A 13,389-nucleotide genomic window follows, 5' to 3' on the forward strand; every position below is an offset into this window, starting at 1 on the left:
AACTACAAATGGTAAACATTACCCGAGTGAAGAAAAAGGCCGCTGTCCTTACCCCACGGACTCTGCTGGAATGAGGGCTCAATACTAACCACCCTTTTCTCCCTCTTTCAAATTAAGAACCTTCAAAATGATTGTTATAGCACAGATACCAAGTCACAGCATGTGACAGAGGACTGGGCAAGATTGATTAGGTATGTCCAGAGCACGTGAATTCAGGAAACGGTCCTACACTCTAGAACACAACAGAGTAAAACCAAGATGTATTTAAAGGCGGGGGAGGCAGACAAAGAATGCTCAGGAACAAGTACAGAACCCAAAAGGAAGCACTGTCAAAATGGAAACAAAATACGGGAGGAATAAAAATAATGTTAAAAGGGGAGAAAGGTCTTTTCAGGATTAAAAAAAATACTTATTGAGAGGTCATACTACCACTTTAAGTTCTTACCGAGAGAAAACTCTAAATATTGAGCCACAGAGTTGTTCTTTCTCTGCCTCTGTAATTTTTATGCCTTAAGCATAAACTTGCATTAAAATAATAAATCTATCTTTTTCACTACTAATTTTATGGTGATGTGTGGGTAATAAATGATTTGGGTTTTGCCTATTTTTTGGTATTTATTACAATTCCTCCAGGCTCACATTAAATCATATTCAGGAAAATATGATTAAATTTAAGTACATGTAGTACATTTTAGTCAATTCTCAGATACTACAGTTCAAATTATCCTTTCTTACAACATCTCCCTTATGTGAGTTACATATGGCCTATTTTTTAAATCTTGAGTTAGAGGCCAAGTGTGGTGGTACACAGCTGTAATCCCAGGACTTGGGGGGCTGAGGTAGGAGGATTGCTGTGAGTTCAAGGGCAGCCTGGGTTACACAGTGAGTTCAAGGCCAGCCTGAACTATGCCATGACACTGTGTCTCAAAAAGCAAAAACAAAACACAAAATTCTGAGAGAGAGCAAGCTAATTTTAACAGAAAAAGAAAAATACAAAAAATAGATTTAAAAAAATAGTTACGACTATTATTCATTCCGTCTTGTGTAGACTAATTACATCATTGGCTTACGGCCAAAGAAAGCAATAAAGCTTATTTTTAGAAATAAGCCATGGAAGAAACTCAGAGGAAATCAAGATTTCTAACCCACAATCAACTTTTTTTTTTTCTAAAAGCATTACAACATTTAAATTTTTGAGTTTTCTCTTCTGTTCACTAACAATATTGGTCTATTGCAGGTACTCACTTGGAAAATGTGCCCACCAGAACCTCTTCCATCTGCAACACTCAAGGCAAGACTGCCCTGGCTGCCATGTAGATCCCTAGAGCTGCCATACTGAGAGCTGCTTACAGCAGTGAAATTGGAATTAAAGGACCTTGACAGCATGCTCTGAATAAAGAGGGGGATAGATTTGACAGAGATTAGTGCAGCATGCAAAATCCACAAGACATGTTATGTATGTAGTTTTACTTACAAGTTAGCCCCACCTCATACTCCACAGAAATGTCATGCAACACTTAATTTTCAGAGCTTCTGAAAGAAACTGGCCCTATGCACCATACATTTACATGACAACACAAACATGCACATAAACTACACGTAAATACAACCATTCATATGTTTGAGTACCAACAAAGTATATATAGCTGCTCTTATTTATTAAGTGCTATTATTTCCTTTAACCCTAAAAAATGTCAGAAAATATAATCAATGACATATTTAGATGTATGTGTATCTATAGTCATACATAAATTTCTTTTTATAAAAATAAATTTTAGGGCCGGGGATTTAGCTCAGTGGTTCCGCCACCTGCCTCATAAGCACAAGGACATGGAGTTCAAACACCGGTACCAAAAAAATAAATAAATAAATTTTACCAACAACTAATTTTAAGTCAAATGACTTTCTAGAGTCCATTTCATTCTATAAAAATTAATTATATCTTACTAACCAGACAGTTCAAAATGTATACCACAAAATATATTTGTGAACACTACCTGATGGCCATTTGAAAAAATTTTTAAAAACTGTCTTCCACATTTAGTATATCTTATATTACAGAAAAGTTTAACATAAACGCACAATTTTAGGATATAACTGTTAATGGGTTCAGCTGCTCTACAATTACCAGAAGAAAAAAACGTAGAAAATGCACATGGAACAAAAATTTCCCATTCAAATAAACATATTTTAAACAGCACTACTTAGATTTTAGAAATTAGCTGAGCCTCTGCAGCTTACATTTAAAAGAGCCACTAAAAGAATCCTCCCATTTACTGCGTTCATTTGAATATCCTACTCATTAATCCCAGAATCCAAAATGTACCTCAATAAATGCACTGTCTGATTCTCATTTTTCCAATTTGTTTATTCTCAGATTTGTTAACTGCTATTCTTTCCTGTGGATGCTTTTAGTCATGTCCATGACTTTTGAAAGCTTGATGGTTAAACTAGGGAAACAATATTTTGGGCACTGTTTGCTATTAAGAAATATAGAAATGGGCTGGGGATTTAGCTCAGTGGTTTCGCCGCCTGCTGCGCAAGCGCAAGGAACAGAATTCAATCCCTGGTACCCCTACACACAAAAAAAAATACAGAAACATCACAACTACTGTAAGACAGGGCCTCACTATGTAGCCCAGGCTGGCCTAGAACTCATAGCAATCCTCAGTCTCCTGAGTGCTGAGATTTTAGGCATGGACCACCACACATGGCCATTTATATATTGTTACTCTTATGACATATGTATCTTTCTTAGATTTCAAAGCTGATATCAAATACCAAGAAATAATGCTGGATTCCAGAAATATATATAAAATTACCATACACACTTTATGTTGTGTGTGTGGATTCTAAAGTAATGACTAAAGAAAAAGCTAAACTTAAAAGGCCCAAACATGCATTTTTTTCCCCAAACCATTTCATCCCAAGGATAAGGATTTAGCAAAGGCAATTTAGAGGTTCCATGAACATTTGATTAGAATATAAAAATGAAGAAATCATTCAGACATGCAGAAAAATATAAAAATAACATCTACTAGTTTGTTATAAGCACAGCTTTAACATGTTAACTAGATTGACCTCACTGACTCTTTTTCAATCATGTGTACATCTTCAAAGCTTTCTCTGTCATCTTGGAACATATGTAAGCTTATTGTCAATATTTCACTGAACAATAAGGCCCAAGCTCAAAAGAGGTCTGGTTTTGAATTCAAACTTGTGCATAGGCATTTACTTAAAACTGTATCCTATCTCAACACATTATACAATTAAATGCTATGCATAATATCCTGAGCAATGCTGGTCACTACATGCTGATACCTGTATGACAACTAATGAACAGGACTGGAGGTATAGCTCAGTGGTAACAAGTCTCTGGGATTAATCTCTAGCACCACAAAATAAAAACTATGTGAAAATGGTATTATGTAGTTTTAATGATACTATAATTTGAAATGCATTATATCTGAGGAAGAAATATTAGCAATTGCTAATATTAGTCATAACTCAACTTTGAAGTAAAAAAGTTTTCTTTTTTTTTTTCTTTGGCAATAGGGTCTCGCTATATAGTTCAGGTTGACCTTGAACTCACTATGTGGTCCAGGCTGGCCTCGAAATCCCAGCAATTCTCCTGCCTCAGTCTTCCTAGTGCTGGGATTACAGGTGTGCATCACCACACCTGGCTCATTTCAATTCTTCATTGTTGAAGATTCATTAAATAAAGTCTTGAGATTTTCAAGGTGAGATCTATTTTCTATGTTTGGGTTCCAGGTATAGTTTTTATGGATAGGAATGAAGACTGAATGACAAATCCACTCAAGGTTCAATAAATTATCTATTATTACTCAACTTCCAGCTATGTGAAGTAGCAATTTTTAATCTGGGGACTCACAAGGTTGGATAGGTATTATGAAATCCTCTGGAGGGGAGGACTTTAAATGCCCACTCTACCATTATAATTGTGCTGGTTCTCTATTATGCTCCACTACTTTGAACCAAAGGTTTGAAATTTGGAGTCTAAATCATGCTGCCATTAAAGTAGCTAATTATGGATATATTCGTGTAACACTCAATATGCTTATGGGCCATATAAACGTCTGATTCCCACATTTAATGAATAAGAACAAGAGTGTAGCACAAGGTTTCTATAAACAAAAAAAAGAGGGCTGGGGATTTAGCTCAGTGGTTTTGCCGCCTGCTGCACAAGCGCAAGGACCCGAGTTCGATTCCGGGTAACAACAACAACAACAAAAAGCAAGTTTTAGATTCACACTTAAGTTTTTAGAATTTTTTTAATATATAAAAAGATATCTCAAGCCTGGCCTGTGCCACCAGCACCTGGGAGACTAAGGCAAGAGGCCTGCCTCAAGTTCAAGGCCAACCTGGGCTATATAATTAATTTGAGGCCAGGCTGGACTACATAGCGAGACCCTGTGTCAAAAAAACAATTTTAAATAAAAGCTCTGAATGTATTGGGAGCTTACAGAAATATAAAAGATTAGTTTTTAATATATAAATTAATGCTTCAATATTAAGAATTCTTAATTTTTTGAATAAAATTAATTTGTAGGAGGGACAGTGCCAGAATAAATTACTTATGCAAATTAAATATTACAAAATGGTTAAAAATCCCCTCAAATCTATAATATGGTTCTATTTATACAACCAACATGGTAAAGTATGACAGCCACTGATCTAGATTAAAGGAAGAACACAGGCAAAATCTATACATAAATGTTTGGCTGTTCCTATCACTCTGCTCTTAAAATTACAAAATGCCTAACAGCTAATGACAGGGGACAGGGAGGAAGATGTTGGAGACTTCTTGTGTGCACATATAACAGAACCTTAACAAACTGCTTTTGGAATAAGTTTGTCTAGTACCATCAGAAATTTATAGTTACTTAAAACAATGTATTTTTTTTCAGTATTTCTCAGATACAAAAATTCACCTCATGCCCATGGTTTGTGTATCAAATTTGCATCACTAACCTTAATTTCATATTATATTCCAAGCTATCTGCACACACTATCATCACAAATTCACTATATTCAAGGGCTAGGGATTTAGCTCAGTGGTTCCAGCGCCTGCCTCGCAAGTGCAAGGTCCCAAGTTCTATCCTCAGTACCAAAAGAAAAAAAAAAAAATTCACTATAATTATATATTATATATAAAAAATTCACTATATTCAAAATCCCAAGTTACTTTTTGCTAAATACTGTACCACACTGCTTTAAGAATTCTATTCTCCTACCACTAGGACTTTTATTTTATTTTTTTTGGTTTGAGATAGGGTATCACTATGTAGTTCAGGCTGGCTTTGAACTCATTATGTAACCCCTGGCCCCGAACTCACTATGAAACTCACCTGATTCTACTGCCTCCTGCCTCAGCCTCCCAAGTGACTGGATTACAAGTATGTGCCACTGCACCCAGTTTTTTTAAAAGGTGACGTTCAAGTTTCCCAAACCAGGAACCGTGGCTTCTTTCCCAAACAATATTCTTGTCACTCTTTCAGATTCATTGCCACAATATTAGCCTAGGTATGCATCATTTGGATTTTTTTAAAAACTGAATTGTTTCCTAAACTCTTTATTAATTTATCCTAAACACATCTGCCTGAATATCATATTAGTCTTGAAAAGTGGCTTCCCTTTATTTACCATGTTAAACTGAAATCTTCCTCCTGGCTTTTGAAGTTTTTCCCTTTCCTCCACATAGCATATATCATGATATCCTGGGGAAATTAAATGTTCTGTGCCTCAAATTTCTTACTGTAAAATGTGATAATAAAGATACCTCATGGATCTCATGTGAAGATTCATAAATATATATAGAGAGACAATGGTACAGTGTAGCTTCCCAGCACTTTGTAAGCACTAAACAACCTAACTGCTATAACAGTATTTCATATCCTTAAGATGGCCCAAACTTTGTATTATCAAATTTTCTCAAAATAACTCCCTAATTCAACCAGACTGAAGTCTTTGTCTTTCTTTGCTCTCAACATTACTTTCTGATAAAAATTTTACCTTAATCTAATAACCTTAATTCGAGTATCAAAACTTTACCAGTATTTCGAAAGGTAGTGTTCTCCTCGAATAGTCATGTCCTCTGCAACTACTCCTGTATTTATCATTAGTTTCAAAATTAAAACATGACAGAAATGTATTTTAAAATCCTCATGCTAGGTGCAGTGGTGTACACCAGTATAGTCTTATCTACTTCAGAGTCTGATGTGAAAAGAATGCTTGAACACAGAAGCTCTGGGCCAGAATAGCAACATGGTGAGATCTCATCTAAAAAAAAATCCATAAATCTCAACACTAAGAGATAATTACTATTAATACATTAAAATTTCATCTTATGATACCTAATTTCTCTTAAAATTTGTTTTTGCTAGTAGTATTATATGTATTTGTAAGTATATATGTATGTATATATAAAGTATGTGTATGAAGAAATATATAGCCCAGCCAAACATCCCTATTAATATTTCACTGGTATTTTTTCCTGTCAGGCAAGTCTATTATACAGTAGAAATTGTTCAAGATCTTTATCCCTGATAAGTGGGCATATTAAAAGCTAAAAAAATAAAAATACTATCTTAATTTTCTGAAAAGTCTTTGTCTTTGACATAAAACATCTGCTTATATATTATAGAATTAGGAACTATAATTTTAAATGGGTTTTAACACAAGAAAACCTATCTTAAAACTTCTGGTGTTCTAAATAAAAAATATTTTTGAAATTAGCTGATGTTATAGTTTAGTAGACAATTATACTGAGGATATATGCAACAAACACTATCACTTAAACATGTCAGGTGGTGTTCTAACTGCTTGAATGTATTAACTCATTCAATGTTTTAAGCAATTATACAGTACCCTTTTCATTGTATGTATGTATGTATGTATGTATGTATTTTTGGTACCGGGGATCAAACTCAGGTCCTTGCGCTTGCAAGCAGGCAGCGAAACCACTGAGCTAAATCCCTGGCCCTCACTGTATTTATTTTATAAATGAAGCAACTGAGATAAAAGAAAGTTTAAGTTACTTATCCAGTTAAGCTTACCATGCAGAGATAGGATTCTAAATAGTTACACTGTCTAAATGGTACACAATATAGTAATTTTTTTTAAAGAGGTAACACAATTACTCATAAATTCTTTTAAAATGTGGTTTATCAAACATATGAATCCATTTTAAATAATATATCTGAAGATAAAACTTTTACATAACATCAGGTAAAAGCAGTCTCATATACAAACACCTTTAAGATCAAAAAGAAGCAAACACGGAGTACATTTAAGGAAGGCACATAAAATGTCCTAGAAAAAAATACATCAGAACTACAGTAACAGAAGCATATACTTTTGGTATTTGCAGGAAATGCTTCTTAACCATTGAGCTGGAATATACTTCAGTGTACTCACTAGTCAACTAGTAGTCTAGTAAAAGTCTTGGCAAGACTATTATAGCAAAGCGTACTCCTCTCAAGTTCAGAGTATGATCTACGCATCCTCAGAAATGGAGCTGAGCCTGTCAGCTGTGTATTGGTATTCAGAAACAGTCTGTACTGGTTTTTTTTTTCTCAGAAGGTTTCTATTAGTTTCCCTAAATTAATTCTCACCTCTAAGAACAAAACAAAAACTGTCTTATGTTCTCTAAGATATTGTACAATAAATTTCTAAATATGTATTTTATGCAATGAAAAATAAAAAGCTGAGAGGCACACTGAACTTGATTTCTATTTGCAGAAGCCCAGGGCACATCTCTGTCAGACTAGAAGTAGGAAAACACGCAATTTGAGATGCAGACTACACAGAACACAATAACCAAATGGATCTCTTCCTTTAAATCTGCTATTCTTCCTCTATGTCCAGTGATAGTGGCATTTCCAAAAATTAGTTATTTGAGGCACAAATCTCAAGCTTTACTTTCTTCAAAGATTGATTACACCCAACACAGTATTCAACTAGAAATAAACTGTCATAAAGTGTATTCAGAATTCTTAAAATCATTCCTGTTTCAATGCCATTGACAATTCTTATTTTTTATTTGTATCACTAAACAAACTCACAATTCAATCTTTTTCACTACAGCCTCTTCCCCATAAAATCCAGTTCCACACTGCCACCAGCTTATTTAGAAAACAGAGTCATGTTACTCCTCTCCTGTGCTTAAGAAATTTCCATATTTCTGAGAAAAAGCAGAAAGTTCAAATAGACTGAACAATGTGTACAGAGTTATAGCTAAAGAAAAAGATGAGAATGAAGGAGTTACTCCTTATTCAGGTATTCAAAATTGAGAACCTTACTGAAAAGAGCTAACAACTACAGGCTGGGATTTAATATGAATTGATAGAAAATAACTAATTCTCAAAAACATTAAGAAAAATTTTGAAATGACTAATTGTGACTTTGTATGTTCAGCTGAACTTAAAATCAGAGAAGAAATAATTCTTGGGTAAAATCCAATGAGAGATATAAAGCTAAATCGTAAAGAAGTACTTTATACATCTGGACCACATGATTATGGCACTAAAATCAATTTTACAGGATAATTTTGTTTTTTAATTTTTAACTCCTTTCAAAAGATAAAGAGCTGCACATAAACTTACAAACTGAACACAAGCAACAGTTGTTTAAACAATGATTTCTAAGCTGTACTACAATCATAGAAACACTCAACTAAGTTCAAGTAGGTTGGAAATGCAGTTCAGAAACGTCAAGAATGCCATGCCAGAAGTCATGCTGAGTCAGTGTCAATGTTAGTTCATATATCATGGACTGGAAAAAAATTACACAAATTATTTACCTTTGTAAATACATTTCCTGTTATTTTGTTAACTATAAACTGCTACTTTCTTATACTATTTACATAATCAATATACATTAGTTGTGAGCAGGAGGTCACAAAATGCTAAGCAGAGGTACACAAGTATTCTTTCTAGTACAGTAGTGTGTATAATCTAAGAGATATACAGATAAACATACAAGGTGACTATATGACCATTAGAGATACTGGGAAATAAGAGAAGTGAAAGAAGTGTAATACTAACATCTTAACTGACTTGGCTACGGTTATTTTTAGAACTCTGTCCTCTGTACTAAGGAAATACTCCAATATAAGTAGATATCCAATAATTCAGAATCTCTTGTTCTACTTTGATTAAAAACAAAGAATGCCAAAAATTTTTAAAGAAAATAAATACATTTGTAGAGAGAATTAAAAGACTCACGTTTAATTACCTTTTCTAACTTTTTGGCCTCAATGTGTCGAAGTACTTGTTCTCGCCAATCATGAGGAACTTTACTTTTTCCTGGAGGATCTAATAAAGAATGTTCAGAACCAACCCTTGCATTTGGTCTTTTTGAAGGGCTAGTCCGTGAATAGTTGAAATCACTAACTGACATAGTTCTCTCTGATATTTCATTAATAGAAGGTCGAGCACTCTGAGGCCTTGATGCATTTGGGCCATCAATGCTGTATGTTCGTGCAGAAAGAGGTCTCTGTGATCCTGACATCACTGGAGGAGTTCTTCCCACCGAATGTAACTCTCGGTACGATAAATAGTCTCCTTCAGAAATCTGGGCATGCCTTGTGGAACCTGGATCACCAAGATTTACAGAGGCTGTTGAAGATACACTACTTTGTCGCTGAATTGTAGTTCGACTTACTGTAGGAACAAGTCGGTCATTTGGTGAGATGGCCCACATTTCTCCATGTCTTGGGCCAAGTCTCTGATGTAAATGGTATGCAGTATTAGCTCTCACATTGTTATGGTTAGAGAAATTCATATTGGCAGAATGTTTAGCATAACTGTGGTTTTCTGTGCTTTCTGATCTAGGAAGGCGATGAGGAAAACTAACAGGATCTATTTGAGAACTTTGTTTAGAGTGCCACAAACTATCTTTGACTGCAGCATTGCTACTGTATTGGACATTATATTGTGGAGGACCATATATTTGAGGTGTAGATTGTGGGCTACTTGTTGTAGGTGCTCTCACTATGTCTGGCTCTTCGGGATTATGATTTGAATCAAACTTGAAAATTGCCTTTGTACCTGACATTAAATCAGAAGATGAAGAAGAACCAGTAAATATTTGTAATGGTTGATCAAACAATAGTGTGGCAGACTTGCTCCTGACTATATTTTGTCCATCAATAGCAGATGTGATTTTAACTGCTGCATTTGGCTGCTGAGGTCCATTATCACTAAGAATATCATAAATTTTTAACCCTCCTGTCTCCATATTAGTTATGCTATGAGATTTCACAACAGATCCAACTGGAACGCTTCTCTGAGGGGAAAGATCTTCAGTGCTTTTGGAAATACCTACATCAACAGAAGAACTGGCATCTTGTGGTTCAGTCCTACTAGTAGACTGTGGCGTTTCCTCAGAATGTCCATTTACCTTATTTATGGATTCCAGATTAGGATACCCATTTCCATTTTCCAAATGCTCAGTTTCCTTTTTAGAATTCATGTTTAAAAAGCCCGTTCCAAGCACTATATCCTGTGTTTTTGATCTTTCCATTATCTCTGGTTGAAATGTATCATTAGTCACAAGTTTATTAAGGTTCAAGTTGATATGGTCTAATCTGCGAGGTTCATCAGATGTAGCTGTTGAGTCAACACCTTTCTCAATTAGAACTAATTGTTCTTCAATATTTAAATCATATCCAGCAAAGTTAAAATCTTTCTTATCATGAACTTTGAATTTTTCCTCTGGTGAATTGTTTAAAATATTTCCATTCTGCAAAAGGCTGTTAAAATTCTCATCTTCTTGCCTAAAATAAAGATAATTTTATGAAAAAGTAATAAAGCCAAGTTCTCTTGGTAATGAGGGACTATTTATTTTGGTACTGGGGATCGAACTTAGATCCTTGTGCTTGCTAGGCAGGTGGCAGAACCACTGAGCTAAATCCCCGGCCCCATGAGGGACTATTTAATAACTACTCGATGTGCTGGCAACACAAGTTAAGAATCATCATAGTCACAGTTGATGTCACCAAGCATGTAGTTTAAAAATAATACCTTCGTTATATAATGTATACATGTATTAGAAAATCACCTTACCCTACTGCTATATACAATTTTAATGTTTTTACATATTAGTTTAAAAACTGATTTAAATTTTAAAATAGTACTTTTATCATCAAATAATATATATTTATATTAAGTTGGGTGCAAGTAAACATAACTAAGTCATAGATAATATCAAGACTAATTATCAATATGCTAGATCTAATTTGTCACAAAACTTAAAAGGTCTGAAATATGAATGAAAGCAGAATTCCGTATCCTCTTCTGCTCCTACATCTTTTCACAAATGTACCAAAAAATAAAATGCTTGAAGATGGCCAGATATATGGAAAGAATGTTGAGTACATAAAAAAACACAGGAGATTTTTGTAAGTAATTCTGAAGTCTTACATTATTAACCACAGTTAACAATATTAACCAAGTACATAGTTATTCTTAAATTCAAACATGTACAGGGGGAAGGGAAGAAAGCGACAAGAAATAAAGCGAAAATAGAAAAAAATGAAAACAGTTTTTGTACACAGGAAGGGGAGGGGGCTTGAGGGGGGGGTGGGATGATAAAAAAAAAAAAAAAGAATTATACAAAGAACTGAACAACTGCCCAAAGTTCTGCATTAACTATGCAAAAGGTATCAAAAGAGAAACTAAATGTAATCATTATTCTAAGTGGCTACACACTGTATTTGGCAAATATTTTCTAAATATGCCATTCCAAAATTATAGACAATATTTTATTTCTATTAGTGGTAAACAAATGTATTTGTAACTTTTGTATTCAAATTGTTTCCACAAACATTCCTTAATACTGTCCTTCCCACCAGACAAAAGATAACATTCATTATTAGAAATAGCATAAAAAATAATATATAAAATACCATATTATTTCCCAACAATAAATAAAATTAGTAAAATTTAATTCAGCAAATTAATAGCTATTTTAACATCTAAGGGATTATGAGATTATAAAATTAATGTCTTTTTTAAAAAAACCAGCACTGAATATTGAACCCAGAGGGAAATGAGTTACATCCTCAGTCCTTGATTAAATTTTGAGACAGATCTCATTAAGTTGTCCAGACTGGCCTTGAACTTGTGATCTTCCTGCCTTAGCCTGCCAAGCAGCTGGGATTACAGGATGGTGCCACTGTAACCAACTAAAATTAATATTTTAACATAATAAGTAATACTCAAATTCAGAGAGTGAATGTTTAATGATTAACTGTAACTGTATAATACTTAAACATTTCAGGCAGAAAATGTGTCTTCTTTTTACAACAATACAAGTAACATTTTATTTAACTATCCATAGAATTTAAGAACAATTTATGTCTAAATGATAGTTTAAAATATCTGGGCCAGGGATTTAGCTCAGTGCTTTGCAAGCACAAGGTCCCAAGTTTGATCTCCGACACCCCCCCAAAAAAACTATCTGAACAATCAGTTTTTGGTTCAATAGTTTAAATCTTTCTCTCAAGCAGACTTCAGGTGACAGACAGATACCAAAGTTAGATGGCATAGTCTTGCTTCAATATCCAAATTTCTTGAGAGCTTAAACAATAAAATTAGTTTGAAACCTCTTTTACATGCCAGGTTACAGGAATTAAATAGCTACATTTCTCTCACAGGGCTTGTCTTACAAAATTAAGGTAGGCCAAATATATAGCACCCATCAAAAATATCTGAATGTACCCTTCAATGGCTTCACCCAAATGATCCTGTAATACCAAATATAAAAATAATCCTTTCAGCCTGAATTACCCCAATAGGCTGTATATGTTGTACTATGTATAAATAATGTATAAATGCTCAATCTTTACATCAAAAGCTTGAGAATCTCATTTAAGTCTTTCCTTCCCTACTTAAAAAAATCTATTTTAAAATGGAAATATACAAAAAGTTATAAAATGGAAGAAGAAAATATATATTGATTGCTTGAACCACTTCTAAAATATTGTGAAACACTGTATTTTGGGCATGCATTTAGCATTTGCCTATGTCTATTTACTGTACAAGTAAATAATTTAGTAAGATGTTCACAAACCTGATTTTAGAATTAATATCAATATGAGTTTGTTTCACTGGAGAGCAGAGTGACGTGTCTTGACTACTATCAGTGTTAAGAGAAACTGAATCAGACATTCGAGATGGAGAGGAACAATTGCTGTTATTCTGATTGCTATTATGTGTAACTTCATCTGATAGAGAATCTGTATCCTTTGTTTCATCTGAAACAAACACACACACAAAAATAACATTAATGATACATTCACAAAGAATTTCTGGGAAATACTTTCAAGTGATGACAAATGAAATTTATTTTGTCCTGGTTCCATAT

At 34.0% G+C, this 13,389-nt stretch overlaps 1 protein-coding gene across 19 annotated transcripts in view; it reads right to left on the bottom strand.

The window, feature by feature from the left end:
• Positions 1-13,389, bottom strand: part of Erbin (erbb2 interacting protein) — a 129,027-nt gene that overhangs the window by 11,928 nt on the left and 103,710 nt on the right. For 10 of the 19 annotated variants that reach the window (XM_087189532.1, XM_087189534.1, XM_087189530.1 and 7 more), the window contains 3 exons: positions 13,096-13,279; positions 9,256-10,798; positions 1,246-1,389 (listed from right to left, as the gene is read on the bottom strand). In XM_087189532.1, the coding sequence (XP_087045658.1) occupies positions 1,246-1,389; positions 9,256-10,798; positions 13,096-13,279 (1,871 nt within the window). Of the gene's footprint in view, positions 1-1,245; positions 1,390-3,092; positions 8,794-9,255; positions 10,799-13,095; positions 13,280-13,389 lie in introns of those variants that run through there. The other 9 variants (XM_087189541.1, XM_087189533.1, XM_087189543.1 and 6 more) reach the window with 2 other exon arrangements.

The sequence above is a fragment of the Heterocephalus glaber genome, unplaced genomic scaffold (genome assembly GCF_053883595.1).
Source record: "Heterocephalus glaber isolate CG9 unplaced genomic scaffold, H.glaber_assembly_v1.0 deba00001543, whole genome shotgun sequence".
Taxonomy (NCBI): Eukaryota; Metazoa; Chordata; class Mammalia; order Rodentia; family Bathyergidae; genus Heterocephalus; species Heterocephalus glaber.